Source organism: Chlamydomonas reinhardtii, chromosome 7, assembly GCF_000002595.2.
Source record: "Chlamydomonas reinhardtii strain CC-503 cw92 mt+ chromosome 7, whole genome shotgun sequence".
Taxonomy (NCBI): domain Eukaryota; kingdom Viridiplantae; phylum Chlorophyta; class Chlorophyceae; order Chlamydomonadales; family Chlamydomonadaceae; genus Chlamydomonas; species Chlamydomonas reinhardtii.
This window is the reverse complement of record NC_057010.1, coordinates 1,069,860-1,096,093: the sequence shown is the minus strand read 5'-3', so window position 1 is coordinate 1,096,093 and position 26,234 is coordinate 1,069,860. Positions and strand designations below refer to the sequence as shown.

At 63.7% G+C, this 26,234-nt stretch overlaps 6 protein-coding genes across 6 annotated transcripts; 3 read left to right on the top strand and 3 right to left on the bottom strand.

The window, feature by feature from the left end:
- Positions 1-12: 12 nt before the first annotated feature.
- Positions 13-2,028, bottom strand: CHLRE_07g319950v5 (uncharacterized protein). Its single transcript, XM_001700787.2, has 5 exons — positions 1,747-2,028; positions 1,394-1,533; positions 953-1,222; positions 638-771; positions 13-378 (listed from the first exon to the last, which is right to left on the bottom strand). The coding sequence occupies exons 1-5, from the start codon at positions 1,898-1,900 to the stop codon at positions 321-323; spliced, it is 756 nt and encodes a 251-aa protein (XP_001700839.2). The 5' UTR covers positions 1,901-2,028; the 3' UTR covers positions 13-320.
- Positions 2,029-2,147: 119 nt separating this feature from the next.
- CHLRE_07g319900v5 (uncharacterized protein) lies at positions 2,148-3,828 on the top strand. Its single transcript, XM_001700974.2, has 4 exons — positions 2,148-2,236; positions 2,306-2,466; positions 2,668-2,725; positions 2,886-3,828. Exons 1-4 carry the CDS (start codon positions 2,213-2,215, stop codon positions 3,336-3,338), a joined length of 696 nt encoding a protein of 231 aa, XP_001701026.1. The 5' UTR covers positions 2,148-2,212; the 3' UTR covers positions 3,339-3,828.
- A 22-nt stretch (positions 3,829-3,850) lies between these two features.
- On the bottom strand, positions 3,851-12,908 carry CHLRE_07g319850v5 (uncharacterized protein). The gene is made up of 12 exons (XM_043063958.1): positions 12,654-12,908; positions 12,160-12,494; positions 10,182-11,934; positions 9,597-9,807; positions 9,035-9,463; positions 8,657-8,841; positions 8,479-8,518; positions 8,210-8,334; positions 7,921-8,040; positions 7,593-7,810; positions 7,246-7,424; positions 3,851-7,104 (listed from the first exon to the last, which is right to left on the bottom strand). Exons 2-12 carry the CDS (start codon positions 12,414-12,416, stop codon positions 5,048-5,050), a joined length of 5,574 nt encoding a protein of 1,857 aa, XP_042922526.1. The 5' UTR covers positions 12,417-12,494; positions 12,654-12,908; the 3' UTR covers positions 3,851-5,047.
- Positions 12,909-13,038: 130 nt separating this feature from the next.
- On the top strand, positions 13,039-16,585 carry CHLRE_07g319800v5 (uncharacterized protein). Its single transcript, XM_043063957.1, has 4 exons — positions 13,039-13,224; positions 13,365-13,589; positions 13,852-13,936; positions 14,091-16,585. The coding sequence occupies exons 2-4, from the start codon at positions 13,539-13,541 to the stop codon at positions 15,584-15,586; spliced, it is 1,632 nt and encodes a 543-aa protein (XP_042922525.1). The 5' UTR covers positions 13,039-13,224; positions 13,365-13,538; the 3' UTR covers positions 15,587-16,585.
- A 1-nt stretch (position 16,586) lies between these two features.
- On the bottom strand, positions 16,587-21,028 carry CHLRE_07g319750v5 (uncharacterized protein). Its single transcript, XM_043063956.1, has 8 exons — positions 20,722-21,028; positions 20,236-20,398; positions 19,897-19,969; positions 19,188-19,541; positions 18,223-18,800; positions 17,876-17,985; positions 17,450-17,564; positions 16,587-17,252 (listed from the first exon to the last, which is right to left on the bottom strand). The coding sequence occupies exons 1-8, from the start codon at positions 20,915-20,917 to the stop codon at positions 16,625-16,627; spliced, it is 2,217 nt and encodes a 738-aa protein (XP_042922524.1). The 5' UTR covers positions 20,918-21,028; the 3' UTR covers positions 16,587-16,624.
- Positions 21,029-21,138: 110 nt separating this feature from the next.
- On the top strand, positions 21,139-26,194 carry CHLRE_07g319701v5 (uncharacterized protein). The gene is made up of 4 exons (XM_001700972.2): positions 21,139-21,339; positions 21,631-21,965; positions 22,188-22,263; positions 22,391-26,194. Exons 2-4 carry the CDS (start codon positions 21,876-21,878, stop codon positions 23,551-23,553), a joined length of 1,329 nt encoding a protein of 442 aa, XP_001701024.2. The 5' UTR covers positions 21,139-21,339; positions 21,631-21,875; the 3' UTR covers positions 23,554-26,194.
- Positions 26,195-26,234: the final 40 nt, after the last annotated feature.

The window sequence follows — 26,234 nt, the reverse complement described above, 5'->3', positions numbered from 1 at the left end:
TCCTGAGCGAAATCCCATTTTTGTTTACATTTTGCGTATGCTTATTGCCATGTTTTTGGCTCTTGAAGCGCAAAGGGCCTGCCACTGGCCGACGTCACCCCTACCAACGTCCCCCACCGTACTCCGCGGCGCTTTCCTAACGTTTCACGAGTCCCATCCGATACAGTCACATCCTGCATACGTACGCTCGCTCCCTCATGTGCCATCGGGTCCCGTAGAAACCTGCTGCTGTTGCGCAGTCCCATAACAAGTCCACGGCTGCAGCCCGACCTGGATTACCAAGGTACCGCACGAACCCTTTGCCACGCGACTAAGGTCGCCTACAAGAACTTGAAGGGTAGCTTGTCTCCGGGGTTAATCTTGAGCGGGTCTCCCTTCCTGCAAGGCCAACGCGCATCACGTCATCAGGAGTGTCATGACCAAGTTCGCACGGTGCAAGAGTCAACTGCTCGGGGACTTCTTGCGTCTCCCGCAACCAGTGGCAACTCCACATGTCACGCCCTTGCAGACGCGTGTACTGCACGCCACCCCTCCCCCCCGCTGATTGCATGTGCGCATGGTGCCTCTAGCAGCCGTTGCCACAGCCCGTTCCCATAAGCAGCCAGCATGCAGGCAGCAGCCCCGAGCCCCCACGCACCAGTCCAGCACGACCTCCGCGTCCGCTGCGTTATCAATAATGCTCAGTTTGCCGGGGTCACCGGACACGCCGTCGTTGCTGCCTGCCCCATCGTCACTGGTGCTCCAGCTGGGAGACGCGGACGAGGCCGTCGGCTGCAGCCACAGTCATTGGGAATGGGACTCAGTACCACGACGGTGCGAGGTGCCCGCGGCATGGACTATCATTCACACACGCCATCTGGCGCCCACCGCAGGCATGGTTGCAGAAGCCTGCAGCTGCAACACAGCCCCGCCACAACAACTGTACAAGCAGGGGTAAATTCAAGCAGCTCACCCGGCTCTGCTGCAGCGCCGCTTGCATGGTCAAGACGGAAGCCGGCAGCGCCAGCACCGGCGCCGTGGGCGCGGGCCGCGCCACCGGTGCGGCAGCTGCGGCTTGCTCCTGCCCGTCGGCGAAGGCGGGCACTGCGCGGTACAGCTCCCAGCGCGGCGAGCCGCCCACAATCATGCCCTGCACGCGCTGGCTCCAGGCCTTATGCTCCTTTGCGGGGATGTTTGCGAGGAAGTGCTCCCACTCGGAAAGCGAGGGAAACGTGACCTCCAACTGCGGCAAGAGACGAAACGGTACCGTGCAATTCAAGTCGAAAAGGTTAATGCCCCCCCCGGCCCCCCCAATATAATACCGGGTCAACCGCAGCAAAGTTCGAGTGGGCACTCCTGCTTTGTATGATACAGAAGGTTGGTGGATCATGCAGCGACGGTGGCGGGAGCTCACCTCAAGGCGAGACTCCGCGACCCCCACCGAGCCGCTGCTCAGGCGGGTGTTGGTGTGCGTCAGGCCCGCGCGCGCACCCACGTCCGACACCCACTCCTGCAGCAGTGTCGTGACCGTCTGCTTGTGCCCATACTCCACGTCTACGAGCGGGTAGGCATGGCAGGTCATAGGGCCGCAGCGGCGCCGTCGGCTCACGGAGTGCGTAAGAACGGAAGACGGCCGCCAAGTAACGTGCCGGGGTGTTGGTCCGTGGCCGCCAGGGCTATCAGCAGCGGAGCTGCTCTGGCTATCAGCTATTAGCAGCATGAAGGGTTCACAGCACAATGTCAACGTTCCGGCAACTGTGCACTTACCGATGCACCAGCGGGCGCGCACTCCGCTGGCCCGCACCGCCACTGCACTCCTTCTAGACACGCCGGGAGCACGCAGTCCCGACACACAGCCTGACCGCCGGCCGCCTGCCTGCGTAGCGGATAGCTGCTGGCTAAGTGTCCTTTGAGATAACATTTCAGCCTTGGTGTGAATGGCTCGCGCTGGGGCTCAGTTTGTTTCGAGACGGAATTGTGTTCTAGGGTCGGGTTGGGGCACGCCTGTAGTTGCTTTTCAGCTTTCTTTCAGCTTAAGAGGAATTTCTCTACTTCGCTTGCAAGCAGGTGAGGCAAGGCAGGACTGGCGCCATTCAGACGATGCAGACAATGGCTTTCATTTCGCCCCAATTCGCAGTTCCAGTTGCATAAACGCTACAATTTGTCTTGTAGAATGCATATAAGCTCTGCTATCAGCACATAAACTTAATAGAAACACAGTCAAGAAAGGGCAATGGCCGCAGCCGCCCTCGGCAAGGCAAGCTGCACAGCTTTTGGCATGCTAAATTGGAGCGGAGGACTCACTTATATCAATGCCCTCGCACAGGTGGTGGGGCCCGGAGACAAGGTGCTGGGTGTACCCGAGCAGGGCACGCTGCGCCTGTCCGCAGGATTAACGACGCACGACGGGGCGGTGACTTCGCTTAAAGGCGGGGTATTAAAGTCGACACGCACGGGGCAGCTCTTCCTTGAAGGGCGGCAAAAGAGGTGGGGAGGGCGGAAAGCGCAGGGCGTTGACGGGCCGGCACGCGTGGGCGTGCGGGGGCCATTGAGCTGGGGGGCACGTGCACAGCAGCTACGCAGCCGCGGAAGGACAGAGGGTGCTGCCTGGACAGGGTATGTTGCAATTGGTGAGTCCCATGCTAGAGACCAGTTTCGGCGGTTGTGCGTCGTGCCCGTACGGCGCAGGTACATACCAGCGGAGGGCGACGTAGTGGTGGGCGTCATCTCGGACAAGCACTCGGAGGTGGGTCCCAGGGTCGCTTTGGGCCACCAACCTGCTTCTGCTGCCACACCGCATGTCTTCTGGCTACCCAGTACCACAAGTCCTTGTCATGGTGCGCCCTAGCTTCCATGTCAGGCGCGCAAGCATCCCACGCCGCCCGACATGTGTTGCCCCTCCACAGAACTTCACAGTGGACATCGGCGGGCCCTTCAACGCGGTACTGCCACAGCTGTCCTTTGAGGGCGCCACGCGCCGCAACCGACCCAACCTACACCCCGGCGACCTGGTCTATGCGCGCGTCGTCACCGCGCACCGCGACACCGACCCCGTGCTCTCTTGCATGGACTCGGCAGGTCGCGCCTCCGGCTTCGGCCACCTGAAGGAAGGCATGGTGCTTAGCTGCTCATCAGCCCTGGCACGGCAGCTTCTAGGCAGCCCCACGGCGCCGGTGCTAGAGGCGCTGGGGTCGGGCCTGCAGTTTGAGCTGGCAGTGGGGTTGAACGGGCGAGTGTGGCTGTCCGCGCCGACGGCGGCAACGTGTGTGGTGGTAGCGAACGCGATCTCGGAGAGCGAGTTCCGGACGCCCGCACAGGTGCGCACCATGGTGGCGCGCGTGCTTAGCCGGTTAGGCTGATGAACTGATGACATTGTGGCTGGGAGTTTGAATAAGGAGGGGCGTGTGACGTCAGGACAGACGGGTTGCCTGGAATGGAGTGTGCGCTGGCTGGCCCTCCAGCTGCGGGTATGGTGACCAGCACTTGATTTGGGTGTGACTCTTGACAATGATAAACGATGCTAGAGGTATGACCGGAGCCAGGATGCATCATTGGACAGAACTGCTTTCGACTGTTATAGCGAGCACGGTCGGGTGTGTAGGGAATGGTGGCGATGCTCAAAGCTGTCCCTCCGGCCTCCGTGGTTGTTGTCAGCGGCGCCGTGGTCGTATTTTGTCGTGGAACGTGTTTCTCTCCTGCATTTGTTCAGCTTCGTGCTAGGCCGCTGGCCGGCCTGGCCCCACGACTTGTGAAGCCAGGCATTAGGATGCATCAGACGCTTCAGGCGGGTCGGGGCCCATGTGGTCCAAGGCTTTGCCGCTTAACCTTCCATGCCTTTGCCTGGACAGTCAAGTTTGCCGCCCAGTACAGTATGTGTGTGTGGTTACAAGGTGGCGAGCACGACGTGCATTCCTGTCCTTGTGCCGAAAACCGAGGCCCGGGCCGGTGGGCCCTTACAGTACAGTAGATTGGGGAAGGTTGTCTGCAATGATCGGCCATGGCAAGCCACAGTAACGCCTCGGAACACGGGCTCGCAGTAGCCACCAGTTACAGGGTGTGTCCTCGCATCTCGAGGACAGGTCGGCGCGCGAGCCCTCCGGAACACTCAGCCTACCGCACTTGAAATCTTCACCAGCAAACAGAACAGCTCCACGTCATTGCGGTCATGCGGTGCTTGCCGCCGCGCCAGCGTTGACGATACTCCGCCGGCCACGTCACCACTTATCCTGCACATCTGCAGCACGCTTGCACCTTCACGTTCATTCCTACGTAGATATGATGCCTGGGGACTTTCAGCCTCGTCCATCTGCATCCCTTGCATGATAGTTGCATCGACATACACACGCCAGCGTACCCCACATGCCCCGCATCAAGTTCGTCGCCTGCGCTCCTCTGTACTTAATCCTAGAAAGCTGCCGACCTATGCATGGGTTCCTCGCCATGCATGCACCAAGCACCTTCCTAGCTCGGTATGCAGACTCGTACTCAAACCGCATTGCACCAATAATGTGGGTCTTGCTTTACTAGCCGACTCTGGCCGCTGCCCCCTCTCCACTCGAGCATACTCTGGTACTGAGAGCCCCAGCATCAATAACACAGACCCCACGCCCGCTTCTGCTCACGCGTTACTTGTCCTCGCTAGTTCGTCACCGCACGGTCAGCGGGCGAGCGAGCATTCCCTCCGCACGCACACACCTCAATCACGCGTCACCAAATCCCAACAACATTTGTACTTCACTTCTTGCTTCCGCCTGCCTACACAGATCTACAAGACAGACTGTAACAAACTCTGCCTCGTCCGAGCAACTTTCTAGGTTACACGCCCGGGGCTACAACAAGGAGGTGTCTGCCTTAGGCAGGCAGGAAAAGGGCTGATCCCGGGTCGTTATCAAGCCAGCCACCTTGACGCGGGCGCCTACTAAGCACACGCCTCTATGTTGGGGGCCTTTGGCATCCCCGCAAATCCGGACGTGGCCGACAAAAAGGGCGCAACGCACTCAGCAGATACAACCTCCTTCGACTCGGACCCGCACTCGACGACCGCCGACACGAACACCGCGCAGCGTCTTTACAGCCGCACCCACGCTGTGGTGTGCAGCGTGGCGTCGTCATCGCCGTCGTCAAACTGGTCGGATGCGCTGCTGCTGCCTGATGGCAGCCCCATACCAGCGAAGCCGCCCATTGACGGGCGCGGCAGCGGCAGCTCCTCCTCCTCAGTTGTGGAGGCGCCGGCTGGCGCCCTTGCCGCTGCCGCGGCCGCCGCCGCCACAGCGGCCACTGCCTCCGGCGCGAGGCCCTCGGTGCGCGGGGACGCGACCTCCTCGTCGGCCGGCGCAAAGCCCGCGGCCATAGCGAAGGGGCTAGCAGCCGCCGCACGCATGGCTGCATACGAGGGCGGCTGGAGCGGCGGCGGCGGCGACACACGGCCTGTGACCAGGCCGCCCGGCGGATACACGTCACCGGAAGCCGGCTTGCTGCAGGCGCCGAGCACGCCCCAGGCGGTGTGCTGGTCCTTCTCTACCAGCACATGCACGTCCGTGCTATTTGCAGTCGACGCTGCCGCCACCCACGGCGCTGGTGCCGGGGCCCCCTCCGCACCGTCCTCCGACTCTGACGGGCTGCTGGCGGTCGTGTCCCCGGCGATCCGCCCGCTGCTCCGGCGCCTCGGCCGCTCCCTCGCCGCCGGCGCCTGCTCCTCCTCTGCCTCTGACGGCACCTCAGACGCCATTTGGGCGAAGGGGGACACGAAGGTGACGCGCCGAGGAGCGGGCGCCGGCGCAGGGCCCGCCGCAGCCGCAGCACTCGCAGCACCGCCCGGCTGCCCCATGCCCTTGTGCGAGGTGCGGGGCGAGCTGAAGCTGGGGCTCACACTACCCACCACGCCCGATGGCCGCGGCGACCACGGCAGGTCCGCTGCGTTCGCAAAGGGGCTGTTTGCAGCCATGTGAAAGGGCGAGGCTTTGGCGGCAGAGCTTACTCCAGACTCCGCAGGCATCGGTGCGGTCCCGGCGAGGCCGCGCCTTGCCGCTGCTTCAGCGCCTGGGTGCAAGTGGGAGTGCCGCGGTGTTGAGCCGGGCGCGGTGTGTAACGGCGTCTGCATCTTACTGCTGCCTGCGCCGCTGCCGCCAGCGCTATCACCGCCGCTGGTGGCGTCGTCGGCGCTGAGCTGACGCCGGCCTTTGCTGCTGGGGCTCTGCGAGCTGTTTGCGCGCACCACATCTACGCCCTCCCAGCCCACGCGCTGCTGCGGCAGCTTCACCACCAAGTGCTGCGGCAGCCGCGGCGACGGGTGCTCGCCCGCCTCCTCGTCGGCGACGCCGTCGGCTGCCACGGGCTCCGCTACACCTGACGAGGACAACCGCGACAGCGGGTGCTGTGGAGGTGCCCCCGGCGCGGCGCCGCTGGCGGTGGTGCCGCCCGATGGTCCCGCTTCTGCGTCCTCGTCTGCTACCGACTCGGTCGTCTCGACGTAATCGTCCGAGCCGTCCTCCCCGCCCAGCCATTCGAACTCCGGAAGCGGCATGGACTTGGAGCGAAGCGCTGCACGCATGGCGCGACCGCCAGACTTGCCGCCAGAGGCCTTGCCGCCCGTGCCCGCCGTCCGGCTGCTCGTGCTGGGGCCTGTTGCTCTGCTGGATGAGGGCCGAGAGGAGTCAGCTGGGCTGCTGGGGTCTGAAGGCTCCCCCGCACCACCCGGCGTGGCGGTGGAGCCAGCAGGTGCCGGCACCAGCAGCTTCACGCGCGGCCGCGGCGCGGGTGCCGGCGGCTGCGCGTGCGAGCCGCCCACGTGCTCCCCATGCTCGTTGGAGGACTGGCGGGCGGGCTCGCCGGCGTGCCCCACATTCATGCCCAGCTTGCTGCTCTTGCGCTGCGCGAGCGGTGCGCCGGGCCCCATGGGCAGATTGGCGGGCCGGTTGCCAGGGCTGTGCGACGAGTGTGACGGCGGCAGGCCGGCCGGATGCGGCGGGTGCGGCGGGTGGTGTGGGTGCGCGTGAGGCTGCGACTGCGACTGCACGTGCCCCTCCGCGGCGTGCGCCGCCGGCTGCGCAGCGGAGCCGCCCGAGGTGCTGGCCTGGTTGCCGGGCAGCACTACCATAGAGGAGGCCGAGTCCGAGCGCGGCACCGCTGCGGGCACAGCCGGGAACAGGAGATGGATAAGCAAGCTGACACAGCATTCACATAGGCAAGCGCACTAGACAGCAGGTGAGCACGCCCAACCTAATGTCTCCGCCCAGCGGCCCAGCTGCCTGCCGTCCGCCGCCGCACCTGCCGCCTTGCCGCGGATGATCTTGTACTCCGCCTCCAGTGCGTGCAGGATCTCCCGGAAGCTGGGCCGGTCCGCCGGCAGCCACGCCATGCACCGCTCCACAAGCCGCGCCAGCCCCGGCGTGGCCAGGTCCTCGCGCACCGGCGGCAGCCGCAGAGAGCCGTTGCCCAGCGACATCCTGCGGGCGGATAGAATGGGTCGGCGGGTGTTCACAAGGCGTTGTTTCGATGCAGGTCAAAAGTCATGTCGAGTGTGTCGTTGGTCTGGAACGGAAGCAGGGGTCCGAAGCTGCCTGGGGGCTCAGGATACCGAGCGAGACGGCGGGTGAATGCCATGTGCAACTCACATCAAGATGTAGATGGGCACGTCTGCGTCCGCGTACGGCCGCTGCCTGTGTATGAGCTCCCAGAGCAGGATGGCGTACGACCAGATGTCGCACTTCTCCGTGTAGGGCTCGCCGCGCAGCACCTCTGGCGCCGCATACTCCACCGTGCCCTCCAGCCCCGCGCGGCTGTTGATGAGCTGCGCATGGTCCTTGATCCTACTGAGCCCGAAGTCAGCAACCTGTGCATGAGCGCACAGCCGGCGTCAGTGGCCAGTGCATTGCTGAAAACGCAGTGTGCCGCGCGCTTCAGGACTAATAGCTCGTACCCGGGCCCAGAGAAGTGGCTCACCTTGACCTCAAAGCGCGCCGAGACCAGCAGGTTGGCACTCTTGAGGTCGCGGTGGATGATGGGCGGCTTCTGGGAGTGCAGGCAGCCCATGCCGCGCGCGATGTCCATGGAAAACTCGACCTACAACACCGCAGCGGCCAGCAGCAGGCAGAAGTAACTAAGTGAAGTAGGAAGTGCAGACCAGCCCCTAAGCTGAAGAATCAACGTTCATGTCACCTGTGTGCCGCACTGGCCCACGCTCCACTACTGCACTCCGCATCTTCCCCAAGGAAAGGCCTCACACGCGCACCTTTTTGAGTGTATCAATGTGGATGCTGCTCTTGTGCAGCAGGTGGTCCAGTGAGCCGCGCGCGCAGTACTCCGTCACCAGGCACACGTTGGGCGGCGTGTGGCAGGCACCGATGAAGTTGACGACTGCAAGGGAAGGGGCAGAAACACAACAGCGCAATGGCCGACGTTGTTGTAGGCACAAGTGGACCGGGTACGCCTAGTGTGTGCAATAGGATTCATATCTGCGGCCCTGGGCAAGTATGCGCCCGTGTGCGGGTAAGCTCTTACCGTTGGGATGCCGAATGGTCGCCAGGATCTCAATCTCGCGCTGCATGTACAACCGGCAAACGGGATGTGCAAATTACTTACAAGCATTATCTCGTACAAACACACAGCACCTTTCAACCACCCCATGTGCAGGCGTTCATTCAAGTGCATGTGCCCAGTTATGCCGGCTGCAACGCACCTCGAAGAATTGGCGGAAGATGGGCATCTGCGTGGGCGACGGCCCGGTCTCGCCCGTCTCGCCCGTGTCGGGGTTGTCGGGCCCGCACTCGAAGCCGCGCAAGCGCTTGACGGCCACCTTGGTGCCGCGGAAGTTGGCGAGCAGCACCTCACCAAAGGAGCCCTCACCAATGCGGCGAGTCACCTCTGCGTTGCGTTGGAAGGAGCAGGCCGGTCAACACACCACACATCGTCACTCGCAACTCAGCTCCTCACGTCCGATTCGGATGCTACCAGCTTGTGGGGACCTACATTTACATGTGGCATGCCTTCAAGCTACGATAGTTGCATCCGCAACAAGAAGGCAATCTACCCGCACCCTAGCATTCCCTCGCCTCACCCAGCTCGTTGAAATCAAGCTCCCACAGCGCCGCCGCGCAGCGGTACCGGTCCGCTAGACTGGACTCGGCGCTCAGCCGCACCATACTGCTGGAGCTGGGGGCCGCGCCCGACGGCGCCGCAGTCATGCCCGACGGCGCCGACGCCGTCTCCACCGTCCTCAGCGCCTGCGCTATGGAGGCCCCGATGTTGGCTGCCGACGCCGAGGAGGGCGCGTGCGAGGGCCCTGCGGAGCCGCTGACGGAGGCATTGGCGGAGGCCGAGTTGACGGAGGACATGGTCGCCAGCGCCACCGGCGGGCCGGTCGCGAAGGCGCTGCCCGGCGAGTGCGCCGCCGCCGCGCCGGGTCCGTCCGGGAGCGGCAGCGACGGCATGACTGGCAGCGGGACGGCCGGGGACTGCTCCGTGGAGTTGGCCATGGAGCCCACCACTGCGCAGGGGCGTTGCACGGAACACGGGAAAGGGCGCGTGTGCTGCTTTGGAGTTGATGCATGGTAAGAACCGCTGCAGCAACCGCAACCGCCCCCGCGTCCGGTCGCAAGCCCCACCGACAGAACACGCACCTGGCGACAGCGCGGGCGCGCCCATGCATTTGAACAGGTCGGCGTCGCTGACCACGCCCACGAACGCCGCCAGCGGGTCCTCGTCGGTGCAGCGCAGCGGGTCGTGCACCAGCACCCGCCGCACGCCGTACGCCTCCAGCACGCGCGAGCACTCCTCAATGGGCAAGCCGATGTCCACGTATATGACCGGCTGCGTCATCACGTCCTTGACCTGTGTGTGGTGCGGAGTTTGGGCGTGTTGGTCGCGGCGTGGCGTCGGGTTGCAGGAGTGGGCTGCAGGAGGCGGGGCCTTGTGCGAAGGCGTTGCAGGAATGTGTTATGGCAGCATTGGCACGCCAATAAGAGAACACGTGCATGCTGAGCTTTGGAGATAAGCGATCATCTGCATGCTGAGCTGTGGAGACAAACGTAATGGGGTAGGGCGGAAGGGCTGCAATGTACACCTAGGACGGACAAGGAACGGCTCTCCTTGTATGACAGAGTTCCTCCGCGACCGGCACAGAATCCTCACCTACCACGACTAACCGCCCCATACAGTCCCCATCACCGCAACAGCCCCGCAATGCCATTGGCCCCGCAGCGCACCTTAGTCTTCTTGAAGTTCTTGGAGAACTGCACCTTGAGGAAGTCGCGCTTGGTTATGAAGCCCGGGTTAGGGCCGCCCGTGTCTACCAGCAGCGCCGAGATGTTGTGCTTTGTCATCATGCTCTTGGCCGAGCCCAGGTCAGCCTCTGAGCTGATCGACCTTGCCGGCTGCGACATGATGCTCGCCACCGTGTCGCGCGCCGAAACCGTGGACCACCATGCGTACGTGCCGTCGCGCTCCTCCGAGGTGGGGCTGTCATCAACCTCCTCCAGCACATCGGTGGCGGTGCCGGCCGGCTCGGCCGCGCCCGGCCCAGCCGCGCCGCCCGGCCCGAACACCGTGGACGTTATGGACTCCGTGCCGGCGGGCGTGTCTGCCCCCGCGGCCGCAAGCATCGCTAGCGGGCTGTAGCCGGGCGGCGAGGCGGCGATGGGTGCGATGGAGCCCGCTGCGGCGGCGGCCGACGTGCCGGCGATGCCAATGGCAGCGGACACGGCGGGCGTGGAGCCGCCGGTGGTGCTGCCGCCAGTGCCGGACAGCATGCCAGCCACGAGCGCGAGCTGCGCGCCGGAGCAGGGTCGACTGTGGTGCGGCGTCCCACTCGCTGTCGCCGCCACCGGCTGCAAGCTCGCCGCGAGGGGGCCGCGGCCCGAGTCCGCCCGGGAGGCCGGAATCGCGCCGGCTGGGCTGGGCCCCGATCGGCCGGTCGCAGCATCGGGGTCACTTGGAGTCTGCGCTGGTGGCGGCGTACAAGATGCCGAGGAGGAGCGCGCCTGCAAACCCAGCGCGAAGTCATACAGCTCGACCGCCTGGCCTTGTGACCGCGTGTGGGCGTGCGGGGTGGGCTGCGACTGCGTGTGATGGTGGTGTGGTCCGTGTGGTGGGTGCTGCTGTTGCTGCTGCGACGCCGCGGCAAATGGCGACGGCTGCGCAGGCAGGGTGTAGTGCCCCATCCGAGCAGCCTCGTCCAGAACGCCCAGGCTGCTGGTGCTGGTGGTCACGGTGTTGAGCGCGCCGGCCGTGGTGCTGTTGGGCGCCGAGTCCAGCAGCACCGAGTCCGCATGTTGCTGCAGGAAGGAGAACGACGCCGTGTGCAGGTTGGCCGGCGGGCTGGGCACCGCCGCCATGTCTGACGGGGCGCCCGAAGCCACGCGCAGCAGCGACCCCACGCTGCTCACGCTGTGTTCCGAGAACAGAATACTGCCAGCCGACGTGGTGTGGTCATGATGGTGGGGGTGGGGGTGCTGCTGCTGCGGGTGGTGGTGCGCCACGGGCCCCGGGCCCAGGTTGCTGGGCGCGTGCACGCCCGTCGTGGTGTGGTGGTGTTGCGGTGGCAGCTGACCGTGCACTGCCCCGTAATGTCCGTACAGGGACGTCTGCGGCTGGTAGGTCTGGTGGTGGTGCGAAGGCAGGCTCTGCGTGCTAGAGTGGCTGTGCATGTGGTGGGCAGCTGGATTCATGTGGCTTAAGGACCCGCTGCCGCCTGCGCCCGCGGGGAGACTCGGGCCGCTGTGGTATGGCCCGTGCCCCGCCGCCGCGGCCGCGGCCGCCGCCGCTGAGGGCGAGTCGGGGTCCATGGAAGCATCCGTGCCTGTGTACGAGGCAACGCTGTCACGGCGCGATGAGTCCCGCACGGCCCGTCTCAGCAGCGCTGCGTTGCTGATGCGCAGCTGCTGCAACAGGGCCTCCTGCAGGCTCCCCAGCAGCTCCTCGCTGAGCGGATCTCCATCGTTTGTAGTGATGAGGAACAACCTGTGCAATGCCGTTTGGGGTGGGGTGAGGGGCAGGAAATTTCAACGCGGTCTAGCAAGAGGAAAACAACGAGGTGAGTAGCAGGCAGAGTATAATTATGCCCAATACAGACCCGTCCCTATTGCAGCTGGTAGAGTGATGGGCGGCGTACACGGCTCCTGCCCTGGAGCACCTCACGCAACGGCTTGGCTCTGGCCCTAGCCCCACACGCCCCGGCAGCCTCACCCGCGGAAGGAGCTGGCCGCCTTCCTCCGGCCAGACGTCCCTGCAGCAGCTGCTGCTCCCATCGGCGCATCCGGGTCCCGCTCCGCCGTGTAGGAGACGAGACAAAGGTCCATGGACTCGAACACTGGTAAGAGGTCCCCCATCCGGATGTGCCGCGAGGGCGCCACCACGCGGAGCAGCGTTCCTGCCTCGCCATCCTGGCCAGCATCACCGCCAGGAACAACGGTGATGCTGCACACGCCCGCGTCGTCTGTCATCTCAAGAGAAGCCGACTCTGCTCCAGCAAGAGTCGGCTAGAGCTCAGCTCACGCTGGCTGGGTACACGGGCGATACGCCTGTAAGGGACACATTGCGTCAGTCACCGGGCAGCCTAAAGCTGACTCCGAGTTTTCGCCACGGACTCGGTCGCGCTGGCTCATTACTTTACGCCCGACGCTGTCAGCGTACCCGCGAAACCGACCAGGACCACCCGCATTCTCGTAGACTCCTCTTACCCGACCAGCTCCTGTTGGCCCCATTCAACCAGGCCGTTTGTTCAGCTGCTGCCCATGCACGCTGGCTTCGGCCTCAGAACACAGTTATAGATGTGGTATGTCTTTAAAAACTACTGAAGGATGCGCTGACGTGCTGGGGGAATGCAGGTGGAGGGCTGGCACTGCCTGCAGACGGTAAGCACGAACAAGGAGCCGCTACGAACTAGAAAGGCCAGCAAGGGCCACGTTTTTGGAAGCCAATTGGCTGAGATGGTGGAGGAGGCGCAAGGCAGAGCGACCCGTTGAGGGGCATGCTTTCCAAGCTCCATGCCCAATCCTGGGAGGCTTTTTTCGTGGCGGGATTCGCGTGTCAAGTAGGTGCGTACTTCCTTATAAGTGCTCCCGTATTATCTTGAGTTCTCAGAGTCCCTCAAACTCAAAGTTTGGGCTGGAGTAGGTGAGAAGCCTTGCGCTGCAGTAGTCTGCGTACCTTCAGATATCATAACTCAGCGATAACTAGTGCGCATCGAGCAGCTCATACTGATAAGCGAAAGGAAACAAGACAATCAACCCCGCGTGCCCAAATTCACCGGTGGGGCACTCATGCTATTCTTGTGTTCTCGCTGGATGAAGGTTGCGGGGCTCTTTCTTGTACTCAAAAACACCCTTCATAGCTCACTTTGCACTGGTGCCGGGTCTGCGTGTGCTGCTGCTGTGGGGCCTTGGACGCAGCGGCCGTTGGCGTCCTGGCTCACACCGCCACGCCTGGCCGGCGTTTCACACAACGCTTGCACCAAAAGCAAGTGCCTGCCTTCGGTCATCGCGCGCCATGCCACCGCGGCACGGGCATGGCAGTGCTGCGCTGTGGCTGCGGTAGCCGCGCTGTCCGGACAGCTTCACAGCTTGATGCCGAAAGGCTACGGGCCGCAGCGTCTTGTATCCTTCACCGAGGCCCAGGTGAGCACGCTTGCCATGCCTTATCTTGCGGGGTTCCATCACTTTCTGCGCTCACCAGGTCAGTAAGACGATGCCTTGTGTGTGTGTGTGTGTGTGTGTGTGTGTGTGTGTGTGTGTGTGTGTACGTGTGCGTGTGCGTGTGCGTGTGCGTGTGCGTGTGCGTGTGCGTGTGTGTGTGTGTGTGTGCTTGTGTGTGTGTGTGCGTGTGCGTGTGTGTGTGTGTGTGTATATGTGTTTGTTTGTATGCTTGTGCCGCACGCAGGATGCTCGCCAGCACGCGCAGGTGCCGCACTTGCCGGCGTTGCCTCCCGGCTTTCAGGCGTCTGGCGGGTCCAGCATATCCACACGTAAGCTGGCTCGCTATCGGGATCAGCATCACGTGGCATTTGACAGCATCTTACCGGGCGAGGCCGCTGGAAGTCGGTGGCCACTGCATACTACCACCACTACACTTTACGGTGCAGTGTTCTAAGTGTCTCGTGCCCTCCCCTTACGCAACAGTGGGCTCGCCTGGCAGTGCCGTCAACCACTCTAGTCGGATGTCGCAGCAGCAACCACTAGAGCGAGTCATCCTGGGCGAGCTCTCGCCGGAGAAAAAGCCCCTGCCCGCAGCAGCGGCTGCGCTACGCGCCATTGAGCGAGCGCACCGCGCCGCGCGCGCGGCAACTCGCTCAGCCCGGCAGCAGAAGGACGGCGTCGTTGCCAGCCCCGCTGGTTTTCCTGTCTTGCATGACGGGCTGGACCTGTTCCGCGCCCTCAGCGGCCGCTGGGTGCCAGGGCCGTGGGGCGGGCCGGATGAAGACCAGAACATGGATCAGCCAAGCGCAGGTGGCAGCGGTTCGGGCTCTCCTCGTGCAGCGGCGGCGGCCGCGGACGTGGCAGCTGTTGCAGATACAGCTGGACAGGCGGCCGCCAGTGGCGCTGGCACAGGTCAGGCTACGGCAATGAATGATGGTGTGACGCAAACAAGCCGACAGAACACGGAGGACGGCAGTGGTGCAGAGGCGCGGCGCGGCACGGTCAGCGCCAGCGGTGGCGCCAGCAAACGCGCTTCGGGGACAGGGGCCGGCTCCAAAGCGACGGAAATGAGCGGGTTAGCAAGCGTGGAGGAAGCGCCCGGGGCACAGGAGGTAGATAGAGCAGCAGCAGCAGCGGCAGCTGAGGCACAGGCGGCGGCAGAGGCAGAAGCGGCGGCAGACGCGAAAGCAGCAGCTGCAGCACAGGCGGCCGCAGCGGCAAAGTCAAAGGCAGTCGCAGTAGCGGCAAAAGCGGCCGAGGCTGAGGCTGCGGCGGCGGCAGCTGCAGCAGAAACTGCAGCAGCCGCGGAGAAAGCGCGGCTAGAACGCGTCACAATGCCGGACAGCTCTGCGAGAGTCACTGGCATGCCAGGAGGCGACGGACTGTCCGAGTGGCTGGCCGCCCGCCTGCGGCCTGCGATACCCAAGCCGAAGATCCCAAAGGCGCCCGCAACCACAGCGTTTCTCGCCGCCGCAGCCGCGGCTGCGTCTACGGGCGTCACGACCGACAGCACTGTGCAAGCGCCAGCAAACGCACCAGCGGCTTCGCTCAGACCGTGCGGTCCGGGGGCGTCAGCTTTGCAAGCCGCGGCGCGCGCGGGCGTGCAAGAGCGCTTCTTGCCAGCTGTAGCGCCTGCGTCGGCAGCAAAGCCCAGCTTGCACATCGCCGCGCCGCGGGGCCGTGAGGCGCTGCTGGCGAGAGGTCCGGGTGTGGGGCTGAACATGGTTGCCGGGACGGGGACCACTTGGTCTGGCGGCTACGGCTACGGCTCTAGCAGTTTCGGCGCGGGCTCCTACGGCGGCAGCGGGTACGGGGGTCGGGCGGGCGCACGACCAACGGGCCGCATGGGCGGCAGCGCGGACAGCGTGTTGGCTTACGGCAGGGAGAAAGGCGGTGTCGGCAACGGCAACAGGACAGGCGCGCGGCGTTGGGGCGGCCGGGACGTAGGCGCCGACCCGCTTACAAGCCTGTGGTTTTGACCCGCAGCCCGCGCCATGTATTTTAGAAAATTTCGTGAGTACGGTTTGATGCCGCACTGGGTTGCCATGTGGACATTGACTGCCCTACTGTTGGTCCCTGCCTGTTGTGCTGCCGCATAAATTGTGCGCACGGAGCCGGTTACTTGCCTATGGGTACTGTCTATACTGTGTAGCAATGATGAGGCATACGCCATCATATAATGCAGAACCAAAGAAGTTGGATGTGGGATTATAATGCGAAGAAGTTTACGCTACTCATGACAGCTGCCCCACAACACTTCTTATGAATGCCTTGATTGCAATGCGGCGTCGGTTGATAGTTGGTTATTGAAACCTTAGTGCCATGCGGCGTCTGGGTGATAGTTGGTTGGCGATCAGCGGATCGAGTAGGCCGATGCATGGATGCATGGCGGCATGGGTCGATGTAGTGGTAGGCACTGGTGCAAGTCGCGTGTGCTGGAGCACCAGAGCAAGAGGGTATCTTGGTGGCGGGTCTTGCGGCAGGCACGAAGGCAGACGGACGGGGCCCTGTACTGTGCCGCGGGCCGGTGCACACTTCAGGTGGTGAGGAGCATATGTTTAACAAGCTCCTGGGGCTCTCCGTTCGGGCTCTCCCACATAACAGTGCATGTACACGCAAGTCGAAGTTGTGGCCCTGGTGACCTGGTCGCTGTCCGCAAGTACTGGAACGGGCACAATAGCTCTTCACATCAGCTATGGGCCCGTGACTCGTGTCCGTCAGAGAGCATTTTACTGTTACAGAAGATCGCCCGGCATGAAAGTAGGCACGTGCAATGTCGGCGTGATCCTACGTGCATGCCCGGACGACTACAAGTCAAAACACGAGTCAGGGTATGTGCCGACATGCGATTGCGGCATCGCGGCGTGGACCATATCCAACCAGCACCTGCCGTAACACATCCCACCACCTTGCAATCCGCACACATTGATTGAGTTCTGTACTTTGAGCGGCTTGCCGCCATGTAAGCCACCCCCTCCGCTACTTTCCCCTCTCGCGGCTGCTTTTGTCCGACAGCTCTAGGCCTGGCCTTCATCTTTGCCGTGGCGCCGCTTCTTCCGCTTGCCCTCGCGCCCCTTTCTCCCATCCTCCTCCGCGATCTCCTCCTCCCCTGGCTCCTCCGCACCAGACTCCCGCTTGGGCGTCTCGACTTCCCGCTCATGTGCAGGAGCGGAAGCGCCTGACGTCTTGCCCTGCTCGTCCTTTCGGCTGCGCTTCCGCTGCACTTTCTGCTCGACCTCCTCTTGCGGCTCCTCCTCCCCCGCCACCTCCACCTCCTCCTCCTTCGCGTGCATTGCCTGCCGCTTCGTCCCCACCTCCACACCTGCCTCCGCCTGGGTGCCGCCCACCTCCTGCTTCTGCTCCTGCCGCTGCTGCTGTTGATGCGCCTGCGCCTGCTGCTGCTTCTGTAGCTCCGCCGCCGTCGCGGCGTCCGCGCGCTTCTCCGCCGCCAACAGCGCCTCTAGCTGCTGCAAGGCACCCGCCAGCGCCGGCCGGAACGACTCCACCCGCTCCGCCGGCAGCTTGAGCTCGCGCACAAAGTTGTTGTCGGCCTTACGGATCATGGCTTTGAAGTGCCGCATGTCCTCATCACGCAGCAGCGTCACCACGCGGCCGCTCTTGCCGGCGCGCGCCGTGCGGCCGGCCCTGTGAGCAACGTGTACGAACAGACGCACGCCGGGCAGGGTGTTGAGTCTCCTGCTCTCTTGCTTTCAGCCGAATTCCATTGCCGAACATGTTAAACATGAGTCCAATGCGAAGTGGCAATGGCTGGAGTGAAGCACCGCGGCTCCTCGCGCCGCTAACATTGCCCTGGTCCCGGCCCCCGCAGGGCGCGCGCGCACCTGTGCACGTAGGTTTTGGCATACACGGGCGCGTCATAGTTGATGACGGCTTGCACGCAGTCCACATCCATGCCGCGAGTCATGGCGTCCGAGGCCACCAGCACCTTGGCGTCCCCTACAGAACAACAAGCAACGTGTGACGGAAGTGAATAGTAATGCAGGATAAGGGGAAGTGGGCGGCGGTCAGGGGGCTGTCACTCATAGGTGCGATGCTGGCAACTGCAACAGTCCTGGTGCATCCTGGAACAAATTTGTAGTTACAATTTGTGGAAGCGCCCTTTGTGCTGGGCCCGGCCACTATTACCGCACAATCGACACGACTCTGCCGGACAGAGAGTATCAATGTTTAGCTTGATTAGAAAGGCCAGCGTGTCACGGCACTGCTACGGAATGTGGCGGCACGCCATTCCTGATGCCCCACCCCACCTTTCCGGAAGCGCTCCAGCCCACTCGCTCGCTCCTTTGCCGGCACGTGGCTGGAGTACTCCACCACCTTGCCCGCCAGGTCCCCCACGGCACTCAGCATCAGGTACAGCCTGTGTACGGTACGGCGAACGGGCCGCGCCGAGCAGCACACCGCCACGAGCACACGTAAACACGTGGCACGGTTCCAGCAGGATGGCAGTTTGGAAGCCGGGGTGCGCTTCGCGCCTCTGCGGCGTTCCCAGTACGGTAGTCGCACAGTCGCCCGCTGCCACAGCCCAGAATGAGACCCCAACAGCAGCCCGCCCGCCATCCCCATGCGCCGCGGCGTGCCCCCGGGAGCCGCTCACTTGTGCGTCATCTCCAGCGACGACGTGAACACGATGACGCTCTCGCCCGCCGCACTTGCATCCGCCAGCAGCGCCAGCAGCGCCAGCGGCTTGCGAGCCGCTGAGCACAGCAGCCGGTACTCACTCAGGCTGCGCGGCAGCGAGTAGCGCGCGGCGGCCGCCGCTGCGGCAGCGCCGGCGCCGCCGGCGCCCTGGCCGCCGCCCCTGGCGGCGCCCGCGGACCCGGCGGTGGCCACGTATCGCGGGTGGTGCAGCGCCAAGCGCTGCAGCTTTGCGGGGTCGCGTGTGAGCGTGGCCGACACCACGATCTTCACGACGCGGGGTATGGAGTACGGCAGCGCGGTGCCGGTTGAGGCGCCCGGCCACAGCGCCGCAAAGTGGCCGCCTCCCCCGCCGCCGCCGCCGCTGCTGCCGCTACTGCCGGGGCCGTTACTGCCGCCGGCGGTGTCGTAGCCGTGCTGCGCCAGGACGTGCAGGTGCTGCTGTAGCACGGCGTGCTGTGGCGACAGCTGCGCCAGCACGCGCGGCAGCCATTCCTGGTAGCTCTGCCGCAGCAGGCGGTCCGTCTCGTCCACCACCTGGGAATGGGGAAGTGGGGCAGCAACACAACAACGGCGGCGCAGCGGCACTTTAGCATGCGCCACAAGCCGCAATCGTGCGCATATGACGAACAAAAATGCGGCCATGTGCGTATGTTTCCGTGTCTCCATGCAGGGCCGCTGACTATGGCCACTACCTAAGTGTCGCTACCCACGCGATGCCTGCCTGCCACCATTCGCTTTGCACCTATTGGTCTGCCCCCCAGGACTTCAGTGGTCTTATGAACCCCTCGGATCCTGCTGGTTTGAAACTGATAAGCCCCACCTACCCACCCACCCACCCACCCCGAGGGACCTATTCGTCGGGCTTGCGCATATAACTCACCCACCCCACCCCATCCCACCCCACCCTACAGAGCCACGCACCAGGTAGCGTAAGTGCTCCAATGTGAACCCAGGCGTGCCGCTGAGGTGCGCCATCAGGCGGCCCGGCGTCGCCACCACCACGTCCGCGCCCCCGCCTCCTCCACCTCCGCCTCCACCGCCCGCCCCACTGCCAACACCAATGCCGCCACCGCCACCGTGGGCAGTCCCCGCCATGCCACCGGGGGCGGCCTGGTGCAAGTACTGCTGCAAATGTCGCTGCGAGCCGCCTCCGCCTCCGCCGCCGGCCGCTGTGCCGAGCAGCTGCGCCGCCTCCGCCGCCTCTGAGCTCCGCGCCGCCGCCAGCACCGCCCTCAGCCCCACCGCCTCGCACAGCGGTTGGAACACGTCATACACCTGCACAGCCCATCAGGCCGCCAGGGTGTGGCAATGCGGTCATGGGGCAAGTCAGGGCACGCCTCCTCAACCATGTTTCTGGTACGCCCTTGCCGAGCTCCAGGAACTACCATAGCCGCTTTACACGGCCGCGACAGGCGTTGGCAACTGCGGCCCAACCCAAGCGGCACGCCCCGCCTGCCCCGTGGTAAAGGATACAGCTCCCGGCGGCCAGGGGCCTTCCTCCTCTTCCTTCATGTCTCTGGTTCCCTACTAGGAATGGTGAACCCCCCTCTGATGATGATGGGACTTTGTCGTTAGGCTCGGGCACATAACCCCCACCACCACCCCCACCACCGCCACCACCACCACACACCTGCGCAGCGAGGTCACGTGTGGGCAGCACCACCAGCGCCTGCAGCCGCCCCAAGCTCCTGGAGTGCTTGTGCCTGTGGGTGCACCGCCATGGGAGACAGGCCGCGCTCACAGACTCGCCCCTCACGGCTGACTCCGCGTGTCACCGATACGCCGGTGCCCTCTTCCAAAAACACGTCTGTGCAGCGCGAACTGCCGGCTCCTTAGCCTCAGCCTCGGCCCCTACACGCGGCCGTCCTAACCCGCACCCTGTGCCCTTCTGCCAGCACTGTACAGGCCCCAGGTTGGCCGCTCCTCGCAGCCCCCACCCCCGCCCTTGCACTCCACTCGCGTTACTCACGAGGTGGTGTCAGCGAGCGCGTTAACCACCGGCAGCGCGTACGCCAGCGTCTTGCCGCTGCCTGTGGGCGCAGCCACACACAGGTCGTGTGCGGTGCTGCGGCCGCCCGCCGAGTGCTGCCACACCGCCGCTTGCACCGGGAACAGCTCCGTGAAGCTGAACGCTGCGCCACCAACATGTAAATCGTGGTGAGGAAGCAGAAGGGAGAAGCGTCGACGAGCGTCGTGGAGCGGAATGCGCAGGCAGGCGGAGCGTCCACGCGGAGCGTCCCCAACATCGGTTTGCATTTTGTGGGTGGTTGAAAATGGTGCATGCACCTAAGAAGCCCCGAAGGAAGCTGCCTCAGCCCGATATCCGCGACCCATGGAGTGCAGAAGGGGTGGTTAACTGCAAAGATAGAGGCGGGACTGTGTCCGGCGCGACGGCTTGGCGACGTGTTTGTTGGTGACCGTGTGTTTGACTGATGGAGGCCCCGCCCCCTCCTACCTTTGAGGAGTACCGGCACCAGCCGCTGGTCCATGCCTAGCACCCCTTCGATGGGCACTCCCGTCCCAGACTCGATGGTTATGGGAACGCGCATCCAAGGCAGCACTGGGCCGGCCTTGACAGCTGCAGCCGTGCTGCGCCCGCCTGCCGTGCCGGCACTCGCGGCACCGTGCGACGCGTCCTGCGTACTAGCCATGCCTCTAATAGCACTAAAAGACAGAGTTCTGCGTATGAGCCTTGCGGAGCGTCGCGAAAATGCTAGAGCATGTGTCACACTCCCCGACTTTAGGCCTACTCCAAACTAGACATCACCATCATGTCCTAACATTTGTGCATTGACTCAGCAACACCGCAAAACATGTGCGCCGCCCTCCAGATTTTACGGCCAATCTGGCCCATTCCTGAGCCGACCAAGTAGTCAAGGGCTGCTGCGCCGTCGGCTCAGTCATACACCCCTATAAACAACTCACTACGTTGCTGATTCTTCCCCACTCCAACCCAGTAGGTGCTCTCCGTGACAGAACGGTCTTTGAACTTCTTGTGCTCGCACCGTAGCGGAATCCCACTCGCGCACCCCACTTAGCTATAGATCAAGTGCCCTACACCAGCTTTAAGCCGGTAAGAGGGCCTCGCGTGCGCGCGGCCGAAGAACCCTGGCTGCTTGCGATTCGTGAGAGGTCTCTGCAACAGGAGGCCGCGTTCTCAGGCCTTGCCCGCATCTGCCTGGCTGTGGCATCTTGACAGCTCGCTCATAGACCTGAATGGGGCGTCTTCTAGGAAGAGTCACGCGGTCACGCCGAAGGCCGGAATCGACCTGGCTTCTGCCACGTTGGCCTCGCTGCCTTCAGCTTGGCTGCTGGCCGCGATACCAAACTAACGAGCACCTCCTGTGTTGCTGTCTACGCGCAGGAGATCTTCGAAAGGGCCTGAAGCTTTGCTCACCGGAAAGCGCGCATGTCTTTCAACGCGGTCCTCCTCGCCACAGCAAACGTGGCTACTACCACCAGTCCTTGGGACTCACGCAGCACAACGTGACCGCTGCCGGGCTGCTAGCAGACAGCAGTCGCTACTTCTCCTGCCGCGGCCCTTACTTAACTCGCTCTCTTCACGCGATCTAGCTATCTTAGACTTAAGAACTATAGATCTCTTGCATAATGTCGATGCGCAACAACAAGCGCCGCGCTCTGGCAAGCGCTGGCGCCGCCAGCAAGCAATCTGCGGTGGCCGACGCCGTCCTGGACGTGGTGAGTCGCGCGCTGTTCGCCATGTGCCGCTGGAAAATGGTTGGTGTATTTGCATATTATGAATTGATGTACGCGCATAAAGCGCCGGTCGTGTCGGTTGCGGCCGCCGACTTTTCTACTTCTCTTCGACGCCACTCGCTGCACAAGTGGCGAGCCGGTCACCGTGCGCAGCCATGCCAACCGCTCACCACCTCGCCCCTCAACACTGCCGACTACTTGCAGGCCAACCGCAAGGGCGTCCGCTGCTGCGTAGAGTGCGGGGCGACGTCCACTCCGCAGTGGCGTGAAGGCCCGATGGGTACGTGAAGGGCTGCTGGCTCTTCCAGCCCACCCTTGCCAGCGGACGGTCACTGTCACTTTTTTTCGTCTGAGTCGGATAAATGTATGAATTTGGCTAATAGTATCCTTTGTTTTGACTCCCACAGGCCCCAAGACGCTGTGCAACGCCTGTGGCGTGCGCCGCCAGCGCCTCATCCGCAAGCAGCAGGCCGCTGTCGCTGGCGTCACGCCCACCGCGCCTGTCGCCGCCGTGCAGGCTCGCCGCCGTCTGGCCACCCGCCGCCGCCCCGGCGCCTCTGCCTCGCTCATCGCCGACGAGGATGTCTTTGCGCCCGCGGGCGCCGGCTCCGTGTCGGAGCAGTCGAGCGACGAGGCGGAGATGACGGTGATGGGCTGGCGCACAACGGCGGCGGAGGTGCCCCGGCCGCAGCGCGGGCAGCACTCGGCTGCCACCGGCACCGACGTTGAGGACAGCTGCAACGAAGAGGAGACGGCCGCCTACGACCTGCTCTTCTTCGCCGGCTTTGACTGCGGCGACTATGGCTACTCGGCGCCGTCCGGGCCCAGCCACGGCCACAACACACGCCGCCAAGCCGCGCCGCAGCGCCGCTCGGACGACTTCTATTATTACGAGGAGCAGGACCACGAGGGCGAGCACGGGGTGGCCGCCGGAGAGCATGAGCGGCTGCCCATGTCGGCTCCGGCGCTGCAGCAGGTGTCGTCCATCAAGCGCCGGCGCGTGCTGGCGGCCCCGCCCAAAGTGCACATCCGCCCCGGCCGGTCCGCGATGACGAGCTTCCCGTCTTCCTCGGCCGAGCACGAGGCAGCGGCTGTACCGGCCGTGAGCAACATGAGCAGCCTGCCGGCGGCCGCGGGGCCTGCGCCTGCATCGTCCTCAGACGCCGCAACGGCGGAGTTGCTGCCGGCGGCGCCGGCGGTGCTACCGTCCTCTGCCATGCTGGCGCTGCAGCTGCCGCTGCTGCCGCTCGCGCTTCCGGCGCTGTCGCTTCCGGGGGCGGTTGTGGCGGGCGGCGCAAGCCCGGCGGACCTGGAGATGATTGCCGCACTGCACGCCGAGTTCCAGCGTGCCTGCATGCAGATGCAGCAGGCTGTGGCTGCGGCGGAGGCGGTCGGCGCGGTAGCGGCAGAGCGGCGCGACGCCGCGGACGCGGCGCATGCTGTCGCCGCTGTGGCGTCGCAGCGCCTGGCGGACGGCGCTAAGGTCGTGGCGGCCCTGCCGGAGGTGCGTGACGTGCTCGCGGAGCTGCACACCGGCCCAGTCGCCATGGCCGTTGCGCCGCCCCTGTAAGCTACAGGCTGCGGAGTGGAGCCTGGAGCTGTTGAGGGCGGTTTCTTCTACCGATTGTAGTATTGGCTGAGGCTTTTGGCTTGGTTGAGATGCTTGAGGGGAGGGGGAAAGGCGCGGTGGCCAACACGCACGCATGTACACCTAAGTGTGCTTACGGAGTGAGGCTCCGTCGTCGCGGAGCAAGCGTGCTTTTGCAGGGCTGGCTGCTGATTTTGTTTGTTTACGGTACAACGATGTGCGAGGATGAAAGTTTGATAGCGCTTCGCGGTGCCATGGCGGTGCATGTGCGGCTTTCATGAAGGCGCCAGTATGGACGCCTGATAGGAAGAGATGCGTTGTGGTGGCTGGCGGCGTGTCGTTTGCTGTGCGCACCCGCTTCGCACGGATTCTGCCCAGCGCGCACTTCTTAATCGGGCCTGTGCACTGCACCCCCTGTGTCACCACTGTTAGTGTTGCCAGGCAGTGGGAGGCAACGCCTCGTTTGGTCGTATGCATTTCCGCCGAAGCACGAGGTGCAAGTGAGGAAAGAGAGATGGGGGCGTCGGTTGCGATGCGTCTTCAAAAGCCGCGCGTCGTGCGTGAGGCTTGTGCGTGGCGGCTAAAGGGTCAATTGCGGAGCGCCGCTGAAGCACGAGTGGTTTGCTGGTGACGGACCTTGCGACTGACTATCACGAAGCGCCGCGAGTCGCTGTTTTGGTAGCGGCGCCCGGAGTGGGGCGGGTACTCGCCATCCTGCGCGCTGGTCTGGGGGGCGCCCTGCACACCCAGTATGTCGTCGCTAGGGTGGGGCCCCTGCGGCAGCGTGAACGTGGTGGAGTCAGAGCTTTGCGGGAACCGGCGGCGGGCGAGGACTGCGTGTACCGCTGGATCGTGCCTGACACCGCCGGGCCGGCAACGTGAGCACAAATGTTTTGTTTTTATTGTAGGCATGGAAATGCGGTGGTCATGATTTGTGGTGTCGGGCGGGTTGCAGTGAGCACACTTGCACACAACAGTCGTGAGTGCACGGATTTCGGCACACAGATCAGGCGGCGTGACGCAGGGGGTCAATTACCTCCAGAGGAAGACAGAGGCCCCGCGTGGGTTGCGTGGGTGCGCGGCTAGGAAGGCAATACAGATGCGAATGGCACACTAGGAGTGCCGCATGTGGTACCCTTTCCCACTCCGCCCAGCGCACCAGCTCGCCACTCGATGGCCTGATTGTATGAGTATGTCGTGTGCTTGCACGGTCCAGCCTCCCTGGCGGTATGGCTGACTTAGGCATGCGCGCCCCGGATTGTGGGGGCGGGCACGCAAAGCATCCCTCAACTTGGCATGTACTTTATTTAGCGGGAGTGGCATGGTAGCTTTCTTGGCGAATATTTGTTCGGCTAAATGCGTTACTTGGTAAGGTAGATTGTGACTTGGTAGTGGGGCTCAATTGGCAGTCCAAACACACGACGGCCATTCGCACATTGTTGGGGCAGGGCATGCGCTCCCAGCTCGAAGCGCGCACGTTGCGTGCTGACACGGTGGCCAAAGTCACCGGAAGGCGAGCGGTGCCCCCGCACTTACCCCGACAGCACCATCCTTCCAAGAATTGTTGAGGGTTAGCGGTCGCGTTAGAGGCGCGGTTTCATTGGTTGCAGGGTGGGTGCTAGCGTCGGGCATGATACGAAGAGGAGAGAGCGGCATGGGCGCCGCCCCGAGAGCATGGTTGTGGGGCGTAGGCAGCAGATAAGGAGTGGTGATGAATGATGCGGACGAGGAGAAGAACCTGACGCGAGAGGCTGACCCCGGAGCGACGAGACCATAGGAGCATTACGGGAGCGAGGTGCGCAAGAGAGTGTGGCGCGGCGGGTGCCAGGGCGCTCGGGAGCGCCCGCACCCAATAGGGGTGGCGGGTGTTGCGAGCTGACGCATGCGGGTACGTAGTGGGTGCTAGTTGACAAAGGTCCCCATTTTGAGGGCAGTTTCAGGGTGTTCTTTCTTTTTGTTGCGCTGATTTTAGACTTGATCGTGGGTGTGTTATCATGGTACGTACCATTGCCCTGGGCTGCGGAAGTAGCTGTATTCGTCCTGGATTTGAATGGCGACCCGATTTGAGGAGCCAATGGGAGTAACGGTCACGTCAATAAGGCTCCTGAGGGTCAGGTTGCTTTTGCTAGCCTCTCTAGCACTCCGCTGTAACCCGGTAGAAAGAGCTTGCATTGACGCTCACTCGAATGAGTTCAAGCGACTTGCGAAGATGACAAACAGCGCTGACACTGGCCTTGACAATCAGAGAATGCAGCGCCGCAGCTGAAAGATCGGGCGACGCCGTGCCAGTGGGCCGGAATGCGAGAAGCGAGAATGCGGTGGAGTGCCGAGCAGTTGTGCAACGCTGCTGTGGTACTTAAGCACAGGCTGAGAATGGGGTATCCGGCATGAGATACCGGTATGACGCGCTGCTAGCTCTTGACCTGGGTGCACCGTGCACAGTGCACGCCGCTAATGACAGATTGCAAATTCTGATTCGTGGGTGGAAGACCGCGGAGTGTGGGCACCAGCGTGGGCACCCTGGTGGGCACCGTGCGGCAACACGTACGGCATCGGCACGCTGCAGGCCCGATGTTGCCGATGCCTCTGCGCGGTTGCATTCCAAACCTGACTTACTAACCTTAGTTTAGCAACCTATATCATCCATTCCAACTTCGACTTGT